We start from the raw sequence: 27,134 nt of genomic DNA on the forward strand, positions 1-27,134 counted from the left end.
TAAGGTGGGGAAGAGATAGTGGAAAATGAAAGAAATGAGAGAAGAGGGTGGCTTTTGGGCTTTTTAAATTGAAAAGGAGACCATCAAATCAACTGAAATAAAATAAATGAAGTGACTAAGAAATGTTTTCTGCTGAACTGTTGATAAGGAGATCAGCTGAGTAAGGGGTTTTTTAGGTAAAAGAGATGGAGCTGAAGCAATTACTAGCTAGTTATATATTGGGAAGACTGCCAGGGAATGGGCTGTGTGAAGAAAAAAAGGCAAAACAAGAGGAAAGATTTGGGCAAGGGAAGAATGAAATATGAGTAGAGAGCAACAACTGGATATAGGAAAAGCAGCAAGCTACTTGAAAAACACCAAAAAGCACCCTCTTGCTACAGAGGCCACCCCGTCAGACCCCACCACTACCAGAACCTTGCCACATAAATCCAATACACTATGACCGCCAACAAGGAGATCAGCGGCCCAAGTCCAACAAGGGGACCTCAACAGGATGCAAAGACCTGCCCCCAGTCTCATGACTGAAATAGCTCCCTCCACTCTATCCCTTTTCAAATATGGTTCCATCTATGTTTTTCTCCTACAGTCCTGTGATCTTCTCTCTCTCAGACATCAAAGCTGGATAAAGGGAGAAGAGTCAGTCCTCTGTGCTACAGAAACAGTGGCTGGGTAGATGGCGGGTAATTGCAGATGTTGGGGTATACTGATACAGTAATGACACATTTTCAGTGATGTGGGACAAACATCATACTGGACACTGCTATGGGACTGAGTAGAAAAACAGACATGGAACCTGATTTGCAGAACTGACTTGGAATCATTTGTATTTGGACTTGAAAGAAAAAAAATATAAACTCTGTATTAATAAATTAATAGTTCTATTTCAGTGATTTTTCAAGCAAAGAACTGACCTTACTTCTTCATTTGGAAGTCAGCTTAGCACTTTATCAAGCAGTCATGTCTCTTCTCTTTTTTTCTCCACACTGTCATTTTTGAAATATTTTTTAAAATGTCTTCACCATGAATTCTAAGTACTATTTTCAAAAGCATCTGGTAACTTAAATCCCATGTGACTTTTAGCTAAAAGGCAATGATAAGCAGTGGGCAGTTAATCTCAAGAAATGCATTATATTGTAAAATGGTTTGTGGGGATGGAATCTAGGAACAACTGTTTTCAGTAATGAATCTGTTGATCTGAGAGAAGATTTTGGAGAACAGCCAATCAGTCCAGAATTCTGGGAACCAGTAGCCTAGGATGGCCTAATCACCCAGAACTTTCTGTTTCTGGCCTTCTATGTGGAAGAACACTTAGAGTTGCAAGAAGCCTTGCAAGGCAAGGCACCCTGTGTGTATACATCTACAGAAAGAAAAGGACCTAAGGTCCCATCCTTCCTTTTTCCTCTGTAAACTGCCATTCTCCTTTCCTTGGAATGGGCTGCCCAGGGAGGTGGTGGAGTCCCCATCCCTGGAGGTATTTAAGAGCTGGTTTGACATAGCACTTAGGGATATGGTGTAGTTGAGAACTGTCAATGTCAAGCTAATGGTTGGACTAGATGATCTTCAAGGTCTTTTCCAACCTAGACAATTCTCTGTGTGTGTGATTCTGACTGTTTGGCATGAGAAAAAGTCTACTTGGATAAGTCAAAAGTGATTCCCACACACATCACATCCCACATCACCTAGAGGGCATACTAAAGTATGTTGTTTCACATTCTATTTAGTTGGAGAAACTGGACATATAGTAAGAAACAACAGGCAGTCTTATGAAACTAATAAAAGAAAGTATCTTAACTCATGGTAGGGGGCATGAAAGAAAAAGGGTTTTCTATCTATCTGCTCAGAATGGTTCTTGTCAGATTCTTTTGTTCTAAATAAAGAGGTAACAGCTGGTCCAGGAAGGACTCCAAAGGCTTCCATACGGTGAGGGGGAAGGCAATGCCCACACACTCTTCTACTAAAGTATAAAAAGGAAACTTGCTTCTCCTTCCTATCTGTGGTTCATTCTTCAGACTTATTAAGAAGAGCTCTGCAGAATCATCAGTAGAAATCTGTTCCTGGGCTACTGCTTTTGTTTTGTACTTCATATAGAACACTGTAGCAACTCTGTATCACAGTGTACTTCTGTTCTTAGGAAGGAAGAACATACAGAGGAGAAGTCCTGGAAAGGAGTCCATGCAAAGGAACACCAAGCAAGGGGACAACCTACACCAGCTGAATGTGGCTCCATCCAGACAGGCCAGCAACATACTCTTAGCAGGAGAAGAAATCAAGAATGGTGATTAAGCCAGAGGAGTTTACAAGAAACATGAGGAGAAAAAATACCTTCTAACATTAAAGTTCATTATTTAGTTGTCTTTGGCTGCTCATGGAATCTCAGGAAGTAGAGGACGGGAATGGTGTTTTGCAGTTTGATAGACTATCATTATTTCAGTTACTCCTTAAAATAGTTACCATTTTCATCTATCCCCAGCTTCTGTGATAATGGGGCTGCAAGGAAGTATCAGCTTTCATTGAATGGTACAAAAAAGGGAAGATAGATTTAAAAAAAAAAATCCCTGGTTTTTTTGCCAAGCCTAATTTCCCTATTTTTTGAGTGCTTAAGACTACTATCTGATACTAAATTATTGACTGGCAGTTTACCCGGACTGTGAACTAGTCATGCAGACAACAAAGCTAAGTGCCACACAGAGCTGCTCTATGTCCATCCGAGCTTTCTGTCTCAGGACCAGCATTATACGAATGTAGTTACATCTCTTTCAGGATGAGCAAGATATAAAAAGGCACACAAATTTTAATCATTCTAAATGCTTAAACAAATAAAAGCCACTTACCAATTTTAATTGCATTGTAAGTCTCCAGCACAATGAACTGTATTTTAAAAAAGTTCTTTTTCATTATCCCAATCACTTAATAAAACAGGAATTTAAGATAACATATTTACAACCATTTACCATCCATTACATTTGCACTTGGTATTAACCAGAATATTTGTACTCTCAGTCACAGAATCACAGAATCATTTAGGTTGGAAAAGACTTTGAAGATCATCTAGTCCAACCATTAACCTAACACTGACAGTTCCCAACTATACCATATCTCTAAGTGCTATGTCAACCCGACTCTTAAACACCTCCAGGGATGGGGACTCCACCACTGCCCTGGGCAGCCCATTCCAATGCCTCACAACCCCTTCTGGTAAGAAATACTTCCTAATATCCAGTCTAAACCTTCCCTGGTGCAACTTGAGGCCATTACCTCTTGTCCTGTCACTTGTTCCTTGGTTAAAGAGACTCATCCCACCTCTCTGCACCCTCCTTTCAGGGAGTTGTAGAGGGCCATGAGGTCTCCCCCCAGCCTCCTCTTCTCCAGACTGAACCCCGACAGTTCCCTCAGCCGCTCCCCATCAGACCTGTGCTCCAGACCCTGCACCAGCTTCATTGCCCTTCTCCGGACACGCTCGAGTCATTCAATGGCCTTTTTGGAGTGAGGGGCCCAAAACTGAACACAGTAATCGAGGTGCGGCCTCACCAGTGCCGAGTACAGGGGTAAGATCCCTTCCCTGTCCCTGCTGGCCATGCTAGTGCTGATATAAGCCAGGATGCCATTGGCCTTCTTGGCCACCTGGGCACACTGCTGGCTCATGTTCAGCTGGCTGTCAGTCAACCCCCCCCAGGTCCCTCTCTGACTGGCAGCTCTCCAGCCACTCCTCCCCAAGCCTGTAGCACTGCTGGGGGTTGTTGTGGCCGAAGTGCAGAATCCGGCATTTGGCCTTAGTGAAACTCCTCCAGTTGGCATCAGCCCATTGCTCCAGCCTGTCCAGTGTCCCAGTCAAACTCTTATTTGAATAAATTACAATACAACTTTAAAATTGTGTCTGCAGCCAAAACTGGGTTCCACATTACATTTATTTTTTAGAGTACTAAGTGTGGTGCAGCAACATTTTACAATGCTAGGATATCTTGAGTAGATGAATATTAAAACCAAGGAAGCACCAGAATAACATTATACGCAGAATTATATAACCAACATAAGCAGTTTGATCTAATGGGCTGTCTTAAGCTTGACATAGGAAGACAGTCATGACATTAGACTGGGTGTTCAGGCCTGGCCAGATTGTTCCAATACCATTACTAGGTGATATATTCTACTTCCTCCTACCAGCATTTCACAGAAAATACCATGGGCCCCAGGGCAGAGAGCACATTCAAGGTAATGATAATACCATTATGACTGTTTTCTCTTACTAAGCCAGGCTCCTAGATCCCTGCTGCATGTTCTCTGTCCAGGCTGCTGTCATTTCCACTTTCTTTTTTTTATCACTGGTTCCAATAGCACTAGCAAAAGGGCCCAAACTAGTTAGGACAGTAGAGTGTACTAAGTCTGGGCTCAGCTCTGCTCCATGTGGCACTTCGCCTCTAATGCTGTTGCCTCTTGGTAAAGAAGTGGAACTACTAAATGGCTAGTTACAACTCTTCCTAATTTTGTATATGTAGCCTAATAGGCTGTCTCTGATGGCAGCTTGAACTAAATCCTGAATGGAATTTCCAGCCATGTTCTTAGCACCAAGAAATGGTCATTCCAACCCCAGTCTGGAGTGCTAAGTGTCAGAAGAGGCCGCTAGTAAATATTCTCTGTGAGAAGCGATTTAATCTCCTAGCTCTGTGAACTTTTGGCAAATGCCAAATACTACTAATACAGAGAACCAACAAAGAAGTGGTTGCCTAAGGGGTGGGGAAAAAGGGTTTCTCACCTTGGCAGGCTCGTTCCTCATCAACGGGCTGGTAGCCAGCCTTGCAGGTGCATCGTCCAATGGCCACCATCCACTCCCCTTCTCCATTGCAGTGCAAGCGAACACCTGGAGACCCAGTCATGCTTGTCTCTTCAGCATTTGGTACACATTTACCTGGTGACTCCACCAGTGAGGTCCTCTCCCCTCCAGCAAAAGTTTCCGGGAAAGAGGCAAATCCTTTAACCACAGCTGGGCACTTGTAGAAGTAGACTTGGACTGCCACCAGGGACATGCAGGCTCCTGAGTCCTGGAAGGCCAGGTAGAAGCCATGCTTGGTGAGTGGCCCAAAGCTACGTACTTTAACATTCATCTTTACCACCTTCCCAGTGCTGTCCACCTGGGAAAAGCTTTCATCAGCTGCAATAGTATCCACTTTGGTCCAGGGGCCCTCACGCCACTCTGGCAGTTCCTGAGAGGCTGTATCAGCTTCTGACTGGTGGTAGTAGAGTGTGAAAGTCTCCTTGCAAGAAGAAGCCACAGCACGCATGCTGGAACAATCTCTCACTGAGAAACGGACGCGGACATGGACGCGGTGGGCTCCGTGTCGCTCTATGAAGTGAGTACGCAACCAGTTATTCTGACCTGGTTCAGCCACGTTACAGACTTCAAAGGTTCGGATCAGGCGCTTCTTGTCATCCAGGACACTTACCTCATCCCACTATAATGGATACATGGGAAAGAAAAGGAAGAAGAAATAGTAAAAAAAATATGGATTCAGTGTTCAACTGCACCAAGAATACAGGACAGGCCTTCTTCTTCCCCTCCCTCCTCCTTGCCATGTCTATGACAAGACTTGACATGAGCAGCACAGCACTCTGGACAGGATGAAGTATGACCGTGTAAAGAAGAGCTGTTAAAGCTTGCAGGAAAGAACTGTTGTGACAGAACACATAATTCATGCAAACCTCTCACATGGCATAAAGAATCTTAAAATCAGAGAGTCACACTTCCCTCTTATTTCCCCATCTCTCATCTCCAGAGACAAGACACACAACACAAACAAATGAGACAGAGAAAAAAGACAGTTTTTTGGAGAAAACATTAAAGCAAGTCCCTTTATCCCAGTTGGAGCTGTGCTCTGCCATCTCCGATGCACACAAAACAATTCAGAATGGCCACTGCAGGGGCAGGTCCAGTATCTGTTTTGTGCCAGGAGGAAGGCACAAGGGAGGGATAGGGAGGGGTGGAAGCAGGTTACTGCACAAAGCTGTAAGAGAATCCCCTCCTTACCCTCTCATCCAGCTTTACAGAATAGGTACGAGGCCTTGGGTATGACAGAGGAAGCATATAATGAGATAGAAGAGAAGGAACCTGCGCAAGCACTCTTGACAAGGTCAGATCGACCATCTCCTTGTAACAAGACCTACATTAAGACCAGTGTTGAGGAGAAACAAAAGCAAGTTATGGACACTGCTGACTCCTTCCTGTGCAAAATAAAAGCACCCATTTGGAGACTGGACCATCTTTTCAGGGAAGTCTTCTGCCTCCCTGAGGCCCGGATTAGGGATGTCACCAGATGATGGAAGAGTTTAGTACAGCCTTCAGACTATTACCCACTCCTGTTCTTTCATGTGGGTGCTAATGATATTGCAACAAAAAGCCTAAGGTTGACCAAAAAACCAGGTACCGTTTTCCTCAATCCTCCCAGTAATGGGGAGGCACTTTGGAAGAAACAGGCAGTCCTGAGATATCAATACCTGGCTTCAGCACTGGTGCCTCCACCAAAACTTCTGGTTTTATAATCATGGAAGTGTCTTTGAGGCACAAAGTATACTGGGGCCTGACAGGATCCATGGGTCCTGATGGGGGAAACACGTCTTTGCTTGTAAACTGGAGGGACTGATTGAGAGGGCTTTAATCTAAAATTGATGGAGTAAGGGAATACCAACAGGAGAGCCGAAGGTAAGCCAAGGGTTAGCATGGCATTGCCTGAGGATGGCAATGCTAGTGGGAAGATTTATGCTGCTCCTGGGAGCATGGAGGGCTCAGGAGCATATCTGAAATGCTTGTACATCAACACATGCAGCATGAGAAAAAAACAGGATGAGTTGGAAGCGTTGGTCAGTTCCCAGAGCTATGATGTCACTGGTATTAGTGACACTTGGTGGAATGAGTCCCACAGTTGGGAGTGCTGGGATGTAGGACTAGAGGCTGTTCAGAAGGGACAGACAGGGCAGGGGAGGTAGAGGAGCTGCACTGGACATAAGGGAGAGGTTTGATTGTACAGCCCTCACAGTTAGCAATGATGTGGTTGGGAGGCCCTGGGTGAGGATTAGGGGGATGAAAAACAACAGAGTTGTTGTAGTGTCTACTACTGATCGCCCAGCCAGGATGTTAGCACTGATGAGTTATTCTATAGGCAATTGCAAGAAATATCTGGATCAGTAGCTCTTGTCCTTATGGGAGATCTCAACTTCCCAGATATCAACTGGGAATACCATACTGTGATGAGCAAGTCTGGGAAATACTTGGTTTGGGGAAGAAAACTTCTTGTCACAAGTCATCAGTGAGACAAGTAGGAAAGACGCCCTCTTAAGACTTGCTGTTTGTGAATAGAAAAGGACTTGTGGGAGATGTGATGGCAGGTGGCTGTCTTGGTCACAGTGATCACGAAATGGTTGAGTTTAAAGTTTTCGGTGTAATGAGAAAAAAAGAAAGCAGAGTTTCTACCCTGGATTTCAAGAGAGCAAACTTTAAGCTATTCAGGGAGCAACTTAGCAGTGTGCCCTGGGAATCTGCTTTTGAGGGCTTAGGAGTCCATGAGTGTCCATCAGTTTTTAAGAACCTCCTTTCAGAAGCACAGGAGCAGGCAATTCCAGCACGTTGGAAGTCAACCAAGTTGGGCAGAAGACCATCTTGGTTGAACAGGAAACTCCTCGCAAAGCTCAAGAGGGAAAAGAAATTGTATGATCTCTGGTCAGGCTTTGCAGGAAGATTACAGAGCTGTGGTTCACACATGCAGGGAGGAGCTATGAAAGGCCAAACTCAATTAGAGTTGAAACTGGACAGTGTTGTGACAGATAACAAGAAAGGCTTTTTTAAGTACATTAACAGCAAGAGGAGGCCTAAAGAAAACATCCGACCAATACTTCTTCAATACGGTCCCTGACTTATAGGAATAAAGAAAAAGCAGAGGCATTCAATGCTTTTTTTTGCCTCTGTCTTTACTAACAGAGGTAGACCTTGGTCTGCCCAGTCCTGAGTTGGAGGACGAATGCAGAAACAGTGATTTTCTATTTGTGGACACTGAAAACAGGGACCAGCTCTATCAGCTGAATGTTCACAAGTCCATGGGGCCTGATGGGATTCATCCCAGAATACTGGATGTTATGTCAGGACCCCTCTCAATCACCTACCAAAGGTCTTGGGAGTCTGAGGAAGTTAGCCAGTGTTACTCCAATCTATGAAAAGGGCATGAAGGAAGACCCAGGGAACTACAGGCCCGTTAGTCTAACCTCACTTCCTGGAAAAATTATGGAGAAACTTATACTGGGTACTACTGAAAGGCATTTAAAGAACAATGCAATCATCAGGCACAGGGGTTCACAAAGGGAAAGTCCTGTCTGACTAATTTGATATCCTTCTATGATAAGGTCACCTGCCTAATGGATGAAGGGAAGGAGGTGGATGTAGATTTTTCTGGATTTTAGTAAGGTCATTGATACTGTCCCTCACAACACCCTTCTGGACAAATTGTCCAGCTGTGGGACGACCAGGTACATGGTGCACTGGGTGAAGAACTGGCTGGACAGCAGTGCTCAAAGGGTTGTGGTGAATAGGGCTACATCTGGCTGGTGATCAGTTACCAGCGCTGTTCCTCAGGGATCAATTCTAGGGCTAGTTCTGTTTAATATTTTTATCAGTGATCTGGATGCAGGAGTTGAATGCACTGTTAGCAAGTTCTCTGATGATACCAAACTGGGAAGTGGTTTGACTCTGTTGAGGGACAAGGGGCCTTGCAGAGGGATCTAGATAGACTGGAACATTGGGCAATCATCAATGGCATAAATTTTAACAAGTCAAAATGCTGGATTTTGCATCTACGACGGAGTAACACCAGGCATAAGTATAAACTGGGAGAGGAATCACTGGAGAGTAGCCCTGCAGAAAGGGATCTGGGGGTGCTGGTCTGCAGCAGGCTCAATCAAGGGATCTGGGGGTGCTCAATGTCAGCAGTGTGCCCTGGCAGCCAAGAGGGCAAACTGCATCCTGGGGTGCGTCAAACACAGCAAAACCAGCTGGTCAAAGAGGTGACTCAGCGTTGGTGTGGCCTCACCTTGAGTGCTGGGTGCAGTTCTGGGCCTCACAATTTCAGAAGGATGTGAAGGTCCCTGAACGCATCCAGAGGAGGGCAACAAAGCTGGTGAAGGGCTGGAAAAAATGTCCTATGGGGAGCGGCTACGGACTCTGGGCTTGTCTAGTTTGGAGAAAAGGAGGCTGAGGGCGACGTTATTGCTCTCTGCAGCTTCCTGAGCAGGGGATGTGGACAGGGAAGTGCTAATCTCTTCTCCCCGGCATCCAGTGATAGGATGTGTAGGAATGGTTCAAAGCTGCATCAGGGGAGCTTCAGACTTGACATTAGAAAACATTACCAAGAGGGCAGTCAAACACTGGAACACGCTTCCTAGAGAGGTGGTCGATCGCCCACGTCTGTCAGTGTTGAAGAGACATTTGGACAATGCCCTTAACATGCTTTAACTTTTGGTCAGCTGTGAAATAATCAGGCAGTTGTACTAGATGATCATTGTAGGTCCTTTCTGTCTGAAATATTCTATTCCTATTCTATTCTATTCATGTGGAGGGATGGATGGACACCTCATGAGTATTTCTGAAGTAGGGTGGAAGGAAGAGGGTAAGGCAATAGTATTCCACCCAGTATCCTCCTCTCTTAACAGTCTGGCTTTGCACAAAATACCGTGTGCAAATTGTTCATATGTAGAAAATCCATAAAACAAATATCATTGGATCCAGTTTCCCTTTCTTCATCAGATGCATGCATGCCTCCCCAGCAGAGGTGTGGTCAAGAAGAGGACAAGGGAAATGCTTACCCCATCAGAAGGGTGGGTGGTCCAGCCAATCTCTGAGGTCTCTCCAGTTGTATCCAGAAGTATTTCTGTTTATATTTTAATAAAACAAGTTAAAAAAAAACCTATCTTGTGCTTTTCCAAGTCAGGCTAAAATCTCATCTGTCCCTCACAAGATTGCCTCTGAAAAAAAAAACCCCAAAAACATGTCTTGTAGAGGGCTTCCACACACCCAGAATATACATTCATGTTTTGAGATTGAATATGATAGGCTACATCCATAGTAGTAAATTAAGCAGGGGCAGAGGCACTGGGCACATAATCATGCTAACTCATGGTTAGCAAGTTGCTTGGCAATATTCTGGCCAGACAAAAACTTTCCCAGGCAAAATGTAAACACACTGACAGCATGGAGCAGAGTTATCATAATAAGCAGTACAGATGCAGCCACCCTTTTTTTTGAAAGGAAAGGGTGGGACAGAGACATAAGTTACATGAATGCATGCCAGTCTCCTCAGGACCATGGTTTCCCATTTTATTTGCAGGTGTAAATGTGGACATAAGGCCAAGACACTTTTATTTCCAGGTCTGGAACAAATTTCTGTGGGAGTTTAGGATGATGACCCATTTGATCCTGTAATGGATTCACTTTGTACTGGAGCTGGGCATTAGCCTATGTACGAATCCAAGTTTTATCAGAAAATCAGTATTAAATAGTCTCTTGCATTATACTGCTCAGGAGTAGGGTTCATGCAGAACTTCACAGGCCTAGTTTATTCCCACAACTAGTCTGCATCTCCACTGTTACTGAATCTACCATTGGAGACAGGTACTAGACTTCACTGCTCTTGAGGATGTTATTCTCTGTTCAGGTACAAAGAAATACAGTAGAGATTGTCACAGTGCAAGTTATATACAGAGTATTCTCCAGAAGTGAATGTTAAGGTCTGAGACCACCCTGGAAGTTACTGGTATGCAAGCATGTCCATTTTTCCGTGTACATTTATAGTGAGGACATAGGGGAAGAAAAAGACTCTGTCAAATAGGTATTTACATGTGTTGATTCATACTGTACAAATCAACCGCTTTTTCTTAAATTCTGGAAAGTCAATCTCTTTTGTTTGCTTATTTTAATTTTCATTTTTCTATCTTGTTGCTTTGTTTAAAAAAGAACCCAAAAAACAAACAGAAAAAGCCAAAACCCAACAGCAACATCCAGTTTATTTACAAACAGGATTCACTATTCCCCTTGCAAAGGTTTAACGATATGATTGTCCTATGTTTTACATAGGAGATCCTCAGTAGTTCATATTTCCAAATTATAGACTGCTGACTTCACTATCCCTATCAGTACTCCTCGGGATTCACTCCACATTAATCAGCAGAAAGGAAAGACCAGACTTGTCCTAAAGCAGACCCGATCAAGGAAGCAAGTTTATCCAGACCTCAGGCTTCACTGATGTCCCCAAACTGATGTTCCCTACATTCCTACACGAAATCATATATGTCTTATACCTTCCTGAGGAGCTGATGCAGTTCCTTGCTTCAAAAGCAGTGCAAAATATCTGGTCTGGCTTGCTGGAACTGGAAAGAGCTACAGGTTACAGCTGAAGCACAATCCCATTAAAATTCCCTAACAGACCTCAGGAAATGCTGAGCAGCTCAGAACTCAAGGATAGCTCAGCTCAGATGGCTCCTCTGAGTGGCAAAACATCTGTGAAAGGCCTATGCCTCCTTGAGGCTTAGTCTTCCCTTAGGCTGTCCTGGCAGCAGAGGGATTTGGCATTCCCCCATGCACATTACTGGTCAATTGCATAGTCTGGCACAGGGGTTTCACTCTGTCATGTCAGTACTTTGTAACAGGGTTCCCAAACATGGCTTTGATATGCTGGAATAATATACAAGGTAATTTTCCGCAAAGAAAGAACTTTTTTTCTAATTGGGTCTGAGTCTCCCATTTATCAAAGTATAATGCAACTAGCCCGTGGAAACTCTAGGAGAAAATAAAATAGAGAAAAGTTAATCAGGGCATGGAAAGCCAGATAAAAAGTGAGAAAGGAAAGAAGAAGAGAGAAAATAGAGAAGTCTTGCTCAGCAGCCTGGGCTCTGCCACAATGAGGAGGAAGCATATTCTCCAGACAGTTTCTCATCAGTGAGCAAGGTAATCTTCATCAAGCACATGAATATTTCACAGTTGAACAGATACAGGCAGCCTAAAGCAGACAGAACTGTCCCTGTCACAGTGAGTATTTTAAGTCAGGAAGCATTAGGAAAATAAGAAAAGTACACAAGAATGTTGTGTGCATAAATCTCACTTGGTGACCTATGGTCAAAAGTCCCTCGTTAACTTTCTTCTTTTTCTCCCTTTCCTACTGCCTCTATGCCTTGAATCAGATCCTCAGTCACACTAGCTGCATGTACACTTATAAATCTAACAGGCTGTTAGACTGCTCTCTGAGGAGTATGGTTCACGTGGCTAAAAACTTCAACACCACAGAAGTGCATGGTTGCATCCGAACCATCTCTCATCCTAACCTCTGACTTATGCCTAGGCACTGTTTAGGAGCAGGTTAGTTGGCATGGGCCAAACCCATGATAATGTGGGTATTAACCTGTGCTAATAATTTAACAGTATGAATGACTACGTAACAGTGTATAGGTATAAGCCTTTACTCTGCCACTTTATTAGTACTGATGCAGCATTCCCTCAGTGTATTGGGCCACATTAGTATTCTGCTGCTCTTCAGCGCAGATAGCAATGATCTGCTTGGCTGAATTTACCAACCAACCTGGAAGAAAAATAGCTTCCTATCTTGCTCAAAATCAAGGGTCGTGCAAGATCAGATCAGATACGGGCCCAGAACAGTCCATGATGCTTCTAGAGACCACACTTACTCAGGTGACCTCAGAGTATCAACAAAATATTTCACTTTGGGTTAAAAATGAGGAATAATCAAGGTATCTGAGCAATCTGGAGGCTTTTAAACACATGAAAGACAATTCTTCTTTGACTCCTGCTTTAATCTTATTTTTGAAGACTGAGATTCCAATTTCTTATTAAGACTCTTACTTTAGTTCAAAGAAGAGAAAAATAGCTGATGAGAGATTCTCCTCTATTTCTCTTCCCTAAACTAAAAGAACCCATCATCTTTTATAGCAGAGTCAAATGGATTCATTACACTCTTCCTAAAACAAAATTCAGAATTAACTACACTCTCAGTTCAGCGTCCTCTGTTCTTGCAGGCCAGAAAGGGTGAAAAAAAATCCCTAACACTTATGCTAGTACCAGTCAATACTTATGCCACAAACCAATCTCTTGGGCTGCACTGTACTATAATTTCAACATCAAGACCAACTGGGCAGAGGTTGGAAGTTATTACAGATCAGGCTGCTCAGAATAGGCATGTTAATGATTTTCAGATTTTGGTTAGCCTATACTTTCAAGCAAGACACTTTAGTGCTTGTGTTACAGGCAAAAATGTTCCCCTGATGCAAGGGAGGATGACAATTCACCCAAGGATGACTGACCCTCTGACAACCTTCATGAAGACAGAGATCGCCTAACAGCTTTCTGGATTGAAGAACACTTGTCCTCAGTGTCTTAATAGTAGAGTGGTGCACAAGGGAATTCTACAACACAAGTCTAGGCAAACTATAGCCACTGAGAAGAAAACTGATCCTGAGAAGGCAGTGAAAGAATCGCTTTACCTGTGGGATGAGAAGCTGGTGCTAAGAATGACCAGACCATAGAATCACAAAATGAATCAAGCTGGAAGGGAGGTATAGAGGTCATCTTGATCAACACCCCTCTCAAGACCAGGCTAAATTACAGTACAGCTCAAGGCCTTATCCAGTTTAATTCTGAATATAACCAAATGTACATGTACATTGGTAGATAAGGCAAAGGGCACTAGGGTAGAAGGTAACAATCAGAGAGTTTGCTTTGCTATGCAGCACCATGCCCCAAGCAGCAAAGCTCTCTGGCTTAACAGACTTCTTGAAAAGAACTTAAATATTACTGGACTTATTCTGCCTTGTATGATCATGCCTTGAACACGAACCAGTAGGAAGACCGTGAATGCTCTCTTAGAGAGGGCTGGAAAGAGAAAGTGTTCTCTGGGCTTGTGCAAAACTATTGTTAGGGGTTGCCAAATCCAGCAGCCTCACATAAGCAAGGCTGCTGCACCTCCATGTCCCCACGTCCAATCAATAACAAGGTTGAGTGGGCATTCCCAATAGGCACACACACAAACACACACGGCACATATACAAATGGCCAGCCACGAAGATCAACACATACAGAAACACTCACCAGTCATGCAAACAGAGAAAGCACCACCAACGGCCTCATCCTGCTCCCCTTTCTGGCTGGTCAGGATGAAGGTCTGTTAGTGGGAAATACATACGTATTTATACACAGTATGGATCCCTGCAATAACTGTCCTTAAACATTCAGTCTCCAGTAGCTGACCTCTGGATCTGTCGTCTCCCCATTTGCTGGCACCTGTACATATAAGCACCTGAAGCTTGCAGCCCCAGTCCTATGCCTGGTATTCAGACACCCCCACTCACTTTTACATCCCTTCACTCACTTTTACATCCCTTCACACACAGACACAGGCACACTATGGACCCTCTGCTAACTGGTTTTAGGCATGCAGTCCACCCAGTAGCTTGTCCTGGATTCTCATTCTCTTAGGTTGCTGGCACTTGAACATGTGAGCCCCCAAGGCTCACTGCCAGTTGCTGTAGTGCTGCCCCACTCCACAGAACCCCACTTACACATACAAACACATGGAGAGGCACACACACTACAGACTCCTCTAGTAACTGGCCTTAGACATCAGTCTACGCAGCAGCTGGCCTTTGGATCGTCTTGTCTCCGGTTGCAGAGATACACAGTATACAGACAGGACTCTCAAAGAACCCCCAGAACTTATGGTCTCCCCAATAATTGGCCTGGACCTCTTGAGCCCCTCAGAAGATAGCTCCTCCAGCTGTCTCGGTCACAGGGACACACACATAAAAACAGGCATCTCATTCATCCCCCATACTCTATGGTGTCTCCTTGGCTTCCCAAATCACTTACTCTACTAATCAGATAGTCTGGCTTGGTATTTGCTAGAGATCACAGACTCACTCATATGAATTCACTCACTCCAGTTGCTGGTACCACAGATGCACAGATCCTATGACCCATGGTCCAACTTGGGTTCCTGGCATTTGATTTTCATCCACCCCAGGCTCTTCAGGTACTGGCAGCACTGACACATGGGCCCCTATGATCTTTGGTTCAAATCCATTTGCTGGCATTTAAATGTCCACACACACAAAATAAAAGCCCCCTCACCCAGGTAACTAGTGAAAAATTGAATTTAATAAGAAGATAGGATAGACTGTGGTGATCAGGTGCAGGTCAAGGCCTGCACACGTACTGACCAACAGCCTGTTTACACATGATTGGCCCCTTATCTCTATTTTCTCACACCTGATCCTCCTCAAAACCACTTAATCTCTCCCTTTCCCCACCTTTGGTTCCTCTTCTGAACAACCCACGGTAAGTTTTGCAGAAGCCCCAAATGATCTTCCCTTCATCCCATAATAAATCCCATACACCTGTTGGCAGTAATCCCCCTCACTCTACAAGGTGTTCCAGAGAGCACTTCCATTGATTTATCTTAACGAGTTTCATTCCCTCTCAGTGGGCTGATCACACTCCTGTGATAGCCCTGGGAGAAGCTGGGTCAGGGTGCTTATTTCTCCGTTAGGTTATTTGGGTTCCCCTGCCTGTCATTGTTCCTCTGTGCTCCTTTGAGTGTGGGGTGAGGAGCCTTCTATCATGCAACTGAACAAATATATTTATATATGGGGGCTATCACTTGGAGACACAATACAGTGAAACCTTTGGGAAACCTTAAATATACTAGAACTTCTTCCAAAACTAAACAGCTATTGTAGTGAAGTAAATAATATATCAATGGCTAGTGACATATGCAACTGCAACAAGTACTTATTTTTCAAGAATGAGTTGATGAAACAAGTAAAAAACCAAACAAAAATAGCCAAAAATTCCCACTTACTACTCAATACAAAGATTGCTGTTGTTTTTTAACAAAGTCTGTCTTTTTTACAGTTCAGCTATGACTTAACATGAAAAAACAAGCTACAGAGTTATAAAATATGCCTCCTAATATAAAAGAATATATACAAAACCAACCTATATGAGACAAATGAGTTTGACCTTTTTTTTTGGATAAATCTATATTGTGAAGTCATTCTTGCCATGAATGTTCCTGTATTACTTCTGTATTGGCAATTAATAGAAGAAGCTATCTGAAGCCAATGAGATATGTATTTAGTGACTTCCATGAAGTATAATATTTTCTGACTACTTGCTATGTCAGAGCAAAATGCTGATACTATCAGAACAAGGTTGTGATCCACATGGAGGAATTCTCAGACCCCAGTCAGGAGTTATGCACCATCTGTGAAAGGTAACAGCCAAATGGTCTAAGATTTGGAAATACACAACTATTTGCAAGGTAGCACAGGTTTTAAACTTTATGAATGACTGTGTCGTTTTCCCTTTACCTGCCCTATCCTTTTGTTAAAGCTCTAGGGAAACTGTCAGGATTAGCATGTTGCACTAATTCCTCTGCTGATGTTGGGAAATGCAGATATCAGGAAATTAAAAAAAGGACTTTAAATGCTTAGTTTCAACTTTGCATATGCAATCAAATTAAATTATTACCTACAACTTTCCTAGTAATTTGATATAATATGCATTCTTCCAGAGTTTAACAGATTCATTCTGCAAACACCCACTATTGAGTCTAGAACTTACCCAACTGCCACTGCCATCAAACCGGCTACTTCATATGACAGTGTGATTTTTAAAGTTTATCTATGTTTTCCTGCTTTTTTTTTTCATAAACATTAAAAAGTGATCTTGGGTCTGGTTTCACTGAAGCATAAATTGAAGTCCCAGATACTGTATATTACAAGAGTACAGTTCTTTTCTTTGAAGCTTTAATTAGCTTTGAATATAAACAGTCTTAGCTGCAGCATGAATAGCCTCTACTGGCCTCCAAGCAGCAAGAGGTAGCCTGCAGCTTGTGAACAGTTTCAACACAGGGCTATGGTACACACCTGGGAATCTATTAGGGGAGAAAACAAATCAAGTGGAGCTGCTAAGCCTGACCAATGGGATAACCCAGACACCCCTCCCCTTACAAACAAGCTGTACATCCAGCAGTCCTATTCACCTTCTGAATGTCTACAACAGAAGATTCCTCTGCCCTGGGCTTTCCAGGCATGTGGCAAAGTGTCAGGAAAGAACATAACGGGAAATCTTTGCTGGGATTTTAATAACCTGTGTGAATCACAAGCAAACGAAGTAAAAAGTTAATTTTACTTCCCCCCCCCCCCCCCGAAGTAAAATAACATCCATTTAAACTTTTCTTTGTATATAATAAAACAAAAGGCAATGGTATTTTTTACTCTGAAGATTACCTTTGAGGAAAGCATAGTTTTCCTTCACTTCAAAAACAAGCCAATTTGAGCAATCAGTACTTCTTGAATACAACCTTGAATTTCCAGAAGATATTTAGAAAGGTTGTCCAGCCATTCTGCAGGCTGGAGAGTTTGTTGTAAAATAAATGCAGTCACTCACATGCAGAACACATCATTCCTTTGGAACATATTTAATGAGTTCTGCAAAATGAACTTGTGTTTACAGCTGTAAACATTTATAACTCAGTCAAAACAAAACCAATATTCCACAGAAAATTTAACTCTGTGCTCTTGTAAGAGCTATTTCATTAGCAAGTTATCACTTGCTCTCAGCTATTTTTACTATAGCCCATCAGGCATTCTTAAATTCTGTGCTTCACCAACTTTTACAATCAGAAGGGTTAACCTACAAAAATGTTAAATGATAAATTGTAGACAATAATTACATACATGTATAGATACTCACAGAAATAAAATTTCTGTGTATTTCTTTACATATTTTTGAAAAAAAGGAAAAAATCTATTTTTTCAGCCAGCATATAGCACAAAAATAATGGTCCCCAAACTAAAACCTCAAAAATGTGCAGAGCCATAATCGTGGGAAATTCAATCTTAATGAAAACTTTTGTGCAATCTTGTTTCCTTTTATAAAGCTAAAATAGTAAGTTTACAAATATCTTCTGTTTGCAAAACAGTTTTCCGTCATGTTTCCCGTGCAGTTTTTTTTCTAGTCTAAAAATCATGCCTGGAAAATTTTTGATCAACATGCTCATTCCTAGTGAAATCAGTGTGTCCAAATACTAGATTTGTATCAAGTAAGTTCAGCCTAATGATTCATTTTTATGCATTAAAAACAACAACAATAACAACAAAAACATCTTCAGTTGCTTATAAGAACTTCTTTACTTCTGATTCATGAAGGGGTTTAAGGTCCCGTTAGGTCCTGTAAAAGGGTGCTGCTTTCCTTATATCTGAAAAGCATTCTGCATAAAAAGTATTTGCTCTTTTCATAATGCCTAGAAAGGTGGTTTGAATACTTTGGTTATTTTTCTTCCACTCCCTACAGCTTCTCCTTCTTTTCTTAACAACTTACATTAAGGTTTTATCAAAATTGGTTTTCCCCTTTTAGAAAATTTCAAAGCTTAGTTTGAGACAAAAAGCAATTTACATTGAGCCTGTTTAAATCTAACTCAAATGCCTGAGAAACACTTGGAAGAAAGATTACCTTCATTGATTTTCCCACTCAGTCAGTCCTCTTCAGTTAGAGGTGAGACGTATTTTAGACACCATCTAAACCTTCTAAGAAACCTTACAAAAACTAAGGACCAAAGTGGATGTTCCCTATATTTTTCAACTTAAATCTGAAAACTGAAGTTCAAGTTTCTGCTATATACAATAATGAGTCAACAAAATGGCCATGGGCCTTTTTTCTTCCTGATGGATAACTCTGTAGTAAAGCAAAGCATTCTACATAGTTATCACCAGACTTCCCTTCTCCTAATGCATAATTCTTCTCTGCCTTTTGCCACAACAAAAATACTTACCTCTGAGATGCAAATTACCTTTGGAGTGCAATCCTAGGACCATGTAGTACAGTCATAATGAAAGGTGCTGACACCCCTGACTGAATTGAGAGTTGAAATTCAGCTCATGGGCACCTTTACTGCTTCATCTCCATAGGCAGAATTTTACTGTCCTATTTTAATCCAGGCAATTCAACCATGTGATCTGTGAAGCTGTATCACACAGTGTTTTCTAAATTCCAATCACTGAAATCCAAAAATGTCAAATCCTATAGGCATCACTGAGTTACTTCAGATTTGCAGAGAATGGACATTTTCTGTCCCTTTTCCATCTCAGTTCCTCTATCAGTTACACTAAGGAATAACATTACTTTGTAAAATCATTTTTAAATCAGCAATTAATAGTTGCAGACATTTAAGAATTTGTGTTATAATTTTACATCAGTTATTTCCTCCCTGAACTTCCTCCCATTCCATTCCCCTCCTAGTAAGAGCAGGAATGCTTTAACAAGCTTTCCTCTTTATTAGCAAGAAAAAAACAGTAGTTTTTTCTTTGCAATCTCCATCCTCTTTTTCTTAGATCTCACACTATTCTCCTTTCCCTTACTCTAGGTTTTTCCTTCCTTGTCTCCCTCTGATTCCCTCTCTCCCTCCCATCCTTTTGCAGAGGCTTTCACATATGCAAGAGATGAACATTCATCACAAAGCAGTGCAGTTCATTGAGCACACGTAGCTGCAAGGATATTTCTTGGAACAAACAAGAGGATTATTTACAATACCTCTGTCCCTCTCTAACTCTCTCCCATAGTTCTTATCTCATCTCATCTCCTGTTCCCATCACCCTCCCTCCTACCATCTGTTCTTTCTTCTCCCATTTTCTTGGCCTCTCTTTTCTCCTGTCCACCTTTGCTCTGTGCTGTCTTCACTGATCTCTCCCTCCTCTCCTCTGCTGGCTGAACACGAACTGCCTCTTCTTGTTAAAGCAAAATATTTTCTCCGTATCTATTACATGAGGCAAGTTGTTCAGACGACAGAGACAAAAATTTCTGATTTCAGCCCAGTGGATGCTGCCTTGTAGAACAACATACACATCATAAAACCATGTTTTATGAAACCATGTTTCATAAAACAAACATGGTGCAAGAACAGGAACACAAGAATCAAATACATGCAAAGCATAAACAAAGAGCTTATTCCTGGGGCAAAAAAATTATTCTTTCAGACTGTCACTTCCAAGATAGCTAGTAGAAATGTTCATTAATGGTCCTTCATAAGAAGGTTTGCCTGTCCCACTAGAAACAATACTAATATCTTTTTACATCTCATGAGATAGTGATCAACCATCAAAGAAAGACACGTGCTCAATGCTTATCTGGACTAGGATAAGCATACCAGAGAGCACACCTTTTTTTTCTCTAGAGAAACTTAAATTGTTGAATTATATAAAATCTGTTCTTACCTTCTAGCGAGGTGACTAGATGAAAGAAGCAGACCATCCAGAGCCAACCCATTCCCGCCACTCTTCTTGCACTGATGCCAGCATTAGAATCCATGAAGATTCTCTGTAGATAGCACCATCTCCAAAAAGCCACACACCACTACCTTGAAAAGGCCAAAGATTTCTTGGGGTATTTTAATATCTTTCCAATCAAAGCACAGAGGCCTTCACACAGGAATACTGGTTAAGAAAAAACAGAAGGTAGACACAGAAATCAGGTCACAATAATAAAGAACTGGCAGTTTCTACACATCCACTCCATCATTTACTACTTTCAAGATACAGGTGAAAAAGAGTATCACAGACCCAGTATTTACCATATACCCACACGTCCCACCTCAACATTTCAGTCCCAGTTGTTTTGTACACTGACAGTACACACAGATTTTGAGACATTCATGGCATCACTAAGAGTGGTGTTCCCAGATCAATGTTAATCTGTCCTACAATATAGGCTGTATTCTTACTTAAAGCCTCACCCTTTGCATCTATGACAATGTCTCTTGGACGATGTCCATTCCATTACCCCTGTATGCTTTCCAAATTCTGTCTCTTATAATTTACACTTTGCCTTTTAAGGACTCTGCAGGGCAGTGGCTATGACAGGAGAGTTTTCACCGTTTTTGACAACACAAATCTACACTGCTGACACACTTGCGTCAGCAAGCATTTCAGATTTGCATTTCATTTGTCCCTTTAAGCATATGACTGTCCAACACTATTGAAGATGGACAGTATTTTTCCCACTAATATGTTGTAGGTGAAGAACTAAACATTGTGATATTTAAGGTCAAATACGGAGCCTGCCAGGTTACAGCCAGGAAAAGCACACAAGTCCAAATTTATTATCTTAAATGGGAAAAAATCCAAGCAAAACCAAACAAAACTCCACCACCACCATTAAGAACCTGATATAAAGACTTATTTCACAGTCGGGGAGCGGCATGTAGCACTGCATTAGATCAATCCAGCACAATAATTTTGCTAAGCAAGGTATTTCTGGCTCCATTTGCCCAATACTCAGCCCACGGGATAAATATCATGGTAATATGTAGGTTACATGCAAAAAGCCAGTATGTTTTGTTTCTTTAGGTGCTCTTTGCACAGAGCATTGAAAACACTTCAGTGTCTTCAGTGAGACAGCGAAGCATAGCTACAGAGAAAGAAAAATGTCTGAGGCAATATAGAGAAATGGCTCAATAACTTGGCTGAAATAGGGGAGAGAAGAGTTGTAATTAAAAGGGGCAGCCTCACTGCAATAATCTGAAAACCCAGCAATGGGGGATTTGAGCAAGTTCAGTGTAGCAGAGAGAAAAGCAGCCTGGGGAGTATGATAAAAGGCAATGGAGTGCAATTTGATTTGCTTTACTAAAGAGATGGAGAAATTACTGGACATGATGGAATAGTTCTTACATTGCCCTTAATGAGAACCTATACACCAAACACAGATGAAATACAGGCACCCTGGGCATCACTAAAATGTAAGTAAACTAAAGGGACCTCAGGAAGAAGCAAAAACTTTGATGAGGAAAGAGAAAAATGAAATCAGTAAAGTATAACTGAGAAAAAATGAAGATTAAAATAGTATAATGGATATAATACAGGTACTGCATATTAGTTTATGAAGCATGTATACACCACAGAAGAAAAACACCACTGGATGAAACTGAGAAAAATCCAGGCTGAATGATCAGAAAACCCTTCTTTATAGAAAGAACTATCCAAGCACATAGAAGTGTTCTCCAGGAACAGGGCTGAAGACTGCTGCCTGAGACACCAAAACCAAGACTTGGTACACCAGAATCAGGCCTGCATGACTACTCTACATGGAGACATAATACTCAGCATTTGTCTTGCCAGTCAATCCATAACATTGTAACATCTAAAAGCCTATTCTTAAGGCCAGCCAACTCCTGAGAGATGGGGACTTTTAAACATTCATTTTGAAGGCAAATAAATGCAGAACAGAGGTGAAATAAACTGAAGAAAACTTTCATTTCAGTCAGCAGGGCTGCATTCATTACAGAAGGTTTGAAAGCAGCCCACAGTTCAGACCTTCTCAACGTCACAGAACGAGTGGCAGAGCAGGAAACAACCCAAATACACTCTGGCTGCTAGATCTCAGGCCAAAGTCTTGAACTTAACTAGGTAATATGTAAGGAGGAAATCAGTTTGCTACTGCAAAACAGATAGAACTAAGAAAACCCTGCTACCAAGAAGCAGACACAAAATTATTTCAGGCTCCAAGGAAACCAACTGTTCCCCTTCCCCCCCTACCTGCACATCTCTCTTACAACATCTGTTCAGCTGACCATGGCAGACCCTGTATCTCAGCAATGTTGCACTGCTCTTCGTGAGGCCTTTGTCTAGATTAGACTGGAAAATTATTTTTCCCTGAAATAAACTGCGGCTAAATGAAAAAGTTGGGTTTGATTTAGCAGTTAAAAAAGGTAAATCTGTAATTTTTTTGATCCTGCCTCTTCCACACCTCAATGAAAAATGCTTACTCCACAATGAAGGATAGAGGAGAACATTATGGAAGCATTTAAGGTAGAGTAGGAGGGAAGTACTAGCCTCTCTGAATTAAAGAGTACCAAGCCCCTAAATTACTAACCACTGCCCTGCCCTTCCTCCCAGTACTTGATGTGTGCAGAATTTGACTACACCCAAAGACACTCATCTTTCATTCTTCAGTTCTCCTACTGTTTCTTCCCTACACCAAACTACTTAAAACAGAAACCTCAAACCATGCCAGCTTTTAAATGATTCTCTTCTCTTGTCTACACAAGCACCTTTCCATGGCCTTCTCAGCTTGTTACTTCTTCCAAAATCACTTTCAGACAGACTACCACCTCTCTTTGCTACAGAATCCACTATCCCCCATTCTCCTCCAAATCCAACTGCAAAGTCATACACCTTCCCTGGACAGGATCCATCAATAAACTTAATTAAATACCCATTCTCATCCTCTCTCTCTTCCAGCTACATAGAACTTGCCACCCATGCACCGGCTGTCAATTCTTCTTATGTTAACCCTTTCATCAAGGATTCTACACCATTTTGGGCATATACTTCCTTGGCTAGTGGAATGATCTCCAACTCCTTGGAAGTCCTGAAAAATCATAAAGCATCTGAAAAGCATGACAGTTCCTGAGGAACCAAATGTCTTTTAATGATTCAACCCTATAAAACAGTGAAGATGCCAAGCAGTCAGAAAAGACCAGTTATATATTGCCTTTGCTTTAGTACCAAGCTCCAAGAGACTGGAGATGGAAGTCTCCAGGTTATCTGCTTACGTCATTCACCAATGCTATTACGATTGTTTACTTTGGCACCATCACTGTGGTATCTAGATTACCAAAATTTAATTATGTTCAAGATCCCAATAGGAGAGATTAATAAAATCATCACCAGTATTTTCAAGAATCCTCGTTTCTTAGCTGAACAACCAGAGAGGGAGAAGAGTTCTTCGGGAAGTTTGTCAAGGCAATGGAGATTCCTCAGCTTCTTTGGGCATCTGTTCCAGTGCTGAACCACTACTGGGGATTTTTTTTTTGTTCCTTATATAGTCAGAATCTCCCTTGCTCTCTTCTGTTGTATATCTCAACAGAAGAGAGTCAGCTCTTGCCCAGCATCTCAAAGCTTCTTCTACAAAAGACTGCAAACACAAACCATTTCAGCTGGAAAGCCTTGAATGTGAAACATAGTATGCCTGGCTTAATGGCACTGTTTGCAACCTGTTTCTTCTCACCAGCCAGCCAGTGCTGTAATTTCTCACTTTTTCTGAACTCAATCTTGTAGTGGGAACACTTTAGTACAGTCTCCAGGCAAATGATGCTCAGTGCTACAAGATAGTAGGAATAGTGTTCCCATATGTACTAGGACAACTGACACTTATACAGGTCTGTGCTCATGAGATTTCTGTCACAAAGGGGGCTGCTGTGTGCCCATCCTGTATCTAAACTGTGGCAAACTTGAAGTATTTCATGCAGCTAGTATCTCTGCAGCAGTTTCATTATGCAAATAATAGATTCCCTCAAAGTTCAAGCACTGTCAATGATGACACCTGAAGAGCCAGCCACAGGGCTGTTGCTAAATGGGTTAGCGTTGATCCAAAATTCTCTTACATCAGTGCACGTGTTTTTATTAGAAGAGAAGCATATTTGCTCCTAGGTTTGTGTAGTCACTTATTTTACAGTACCCCAAAGGCATATGTCTTGACTCTTGATGGAGGTGGTCATGCACATGGCAAACCTAAGAGGGATCTTCTCAGAATGGACTCCTTTTTTTCTTCTGGGTTTGCCTGGCACTCTGAGACTGATCAAGAACAGTGACAACTAGATATAAACTGTATTAATTCTCTTCTGGCCACAGGTTCTGATCGACATAAGCTTTAAGGAAAACCCCTTGCTTTCTAATCATTTTGATTCCACCCATAAATCATTAGACAGATCTTCACTGAAGCATTTTCTAGCTTAGTATGCAAACAGTATGTAGCTACAGATCAGAAAGTAATGCACATTGATCCTACTCTCCTCTGACAGAGACCACCTGCAGAACCTGACATCAAATAGCAGTTAAGCATTCATCTGAATCATGAACTTGTTTGGATTCTGCAGGAGGAATTCAGGCACTCCTTTAGGATTAATAAAAAAGCTAGGATTGTTCAGGCACTGCACAAGCCTCCTGGAGAAAACATGAGCACCTGGCAGGTTCTTCCTCTCCATGAATGGAATGTAGCTGTTGCTTTGAGTTCTGTGAAATTAGAGCAAACCAGAGGCAGCAGGAAGACCTATTAGTCCCATAGCCCCCAATTTCTACATGAGACCTAAGGGTAGTTCCAATATTCTATTCACTAAAAGCTTACAGGAGCTTGATCCACTGCAGAGAGGATGCTTCATTCTGCACTGCTTTGTAGAAATCCCAACTCTAATATCGGTCCAAGTATCTTATTCCCAGGAGGCATGGAGGCAAATGGAAGCAATGGGGCTGTCAACACAATACAAAATTTGTCAGTTCTTAATCAAGTGTTCCTTATGGCCTTCCTTATTGGAAGAACGTTTGTGGGTTTGAATGTGTGGTCAAGAGAATAACAATTCTGCATTCTTTAGTGCAAACTACACTTCAAAGCACAAGAAAGAACACTGAAGAAGATGAGTGTCCATCTGACCCAAGTTTCCTCTGTGTATCCAGTGCCAGGAAGAGGTGCTATATGGTGACAGCTTCCAAGCCTGGCCTGTATGTGGTCTACTCCCCTACTATTCCTCTAGTATTCACAAATACAAGATTAGAATTACTGGAGAGTATAACCCAATCCATTCCCTTTAGTATCACTTTATGGTTTTATCTAATCCCTGTTTTGAACTTGCAACACATTTGAAAATATATCTATCCCTGTGCAACAAAGTACTTTCATGTATTTTAAATTGTTCTACTAATAGAAGCTGAAATCGTAACAATGAAAGATTTTTACTCTTTCTATTCTTCTTAACTGTCCCAAGAACTTTTCCAAATCGTCTTATTTCCTCCCACTGGAACAATGTTTCTTCCTCCTCCATTGTTAACTGACTCCTCTAGGCCTCTTTCACAGTAGAAATCATTATATGGGTATAGCTTCCCTCCGCTACACTTGATTCAACAGATTTCCCTCATATTTGTCATACATCATCCTCACACATCATCCTCACACAAAGCATCTGGATGCAAAATAAATGCACCTCAAAAATTCTTCAGGGCAGAGAAAATGCTGTACCTTTGCAGGCACAGTCTTTCCTCCTCTTGCACATTTTGCACTATGAATCATAACAGCTTAATATTATCTCTCGGTGAGAAGCATTAAAAAGATAAATGAGCACAACATCTGGGAGAGTCAATAAACTACTATTCCAATTAATTTGTGCTGCACACTGATTCATCACATTTAGGCAGAGTACAAAAAAATGGAATTAATATTTTTCATTCATGATAAACAGGGAACCACGGTAGTGTTATACATCAAGCAAGAGGCCTTTCCTCTCCTTTCCCCCCCAAGTTCTCTCCTACCATAATTGCTCCTTTGCCACTGAGATGCCCTTGCAGCTACAGTCACTCATCTCACTAGGATAAATCTCACAATGCTGTTGTGAAAAGCTGTCACTCAATGCCTGTGCAACACTTTGAGCATGACATAATACTGTCTACCTTCTTTCTTAGACAATAATTACAGTAACTGCTATACACAGAAAACTTTCTACATCCCAAACAGGAAGTGAATGGGGGGAGAGCAACACATAATTTATCGCTCAAGGTTTTAATATTACGAAGTTAATGTGTTCTTCTTAAAAAAATTTTTTACTGGGGCACATATAGAGGCACAGAGAAATGTTTAATTAAATATATAAATCATTTCAATAGTTTCTGTATATCCTTTTATCCTCTGTTACTATCTGAGATTATTTTGAATGACCCCAAAATACTTTTAAAATATCTGAGAGTGGAATTTGTAACAAAGCCTTGTGGAATTTTTATGGTCTGTTCAGTTTATTAATTTAATTTTGAGAGAAAGGCTGTAGGTGCTAATGTATAACTAACCTTAAAGGAATTCTTCCTCAACAATGTGCTTCCTAAAAGATTTCCTCTAGCTGGCTTGATCATTTGTTTCTTGATTATCTAAATAGGGTTGTGTCTGTGTCTTTGGGGATTCTTTAAGTTTACAACGACAATCCAAAGGTTGATTTTGAATGCTCTCCAAAGAAAGATTTATTTCCTTGTTTACCATGGAAACACCAGAGTCTTGAAGCTGATCTTCC

The 27,134-nt window shown here is 41.7% G+C and overlaps 1 protein-coding gene across 4 annotated transcripts in view; it reads right to left on the reverse strand.

The window, feature by feature from the left end:
• LOC141937644 (ephrin type-B receptor 5) overlaps positions 1–27,134 on the reverse strand; it is an 85,799-nt gene that overhangs the window by 47,718 nt on the left and 10,947 nt on the right. For all 4 annotated transcript variants that reach the window (XM_074855660.1, XM_074855640.1, XM_074855650.1 and 1 more), the window contains 3 exons: positions 20,308–20,526; positions 9,838–9,902; positions 4,751–5,447 (listed from right to left, as the gene is read on the reverse strand). In XM_074855660.1, the coding sequence (XP_074711761.1) occupies positions 4,751–5,447; positions 9,838–9,902; positions 20,308–20,401 (856 nt within the window). In that variant the 5' untranslated portion in view covers positions 20,402–20,526. The remainder of the gene's footprint in view (positions 1–4,750; positions 5,448–9,837; positions 9,903–20,307; positions 20,527–27,134) is intronic.

The sequence above is a fragment of the Strix uralensis genome, chromosome 2 (genome assembly GCF_047716275.1).
Source record: "Strix uralensis isolate ZFMK-TIS-50842 chromosome 2, bStrUra1, whole genome shotgun sequence".
NCBI classification, from domain to species: Eukaryota; Metazoa; Chordata; class Aves; order Strigiformes; family Strigidae; genus Strix; species Strix uralensis.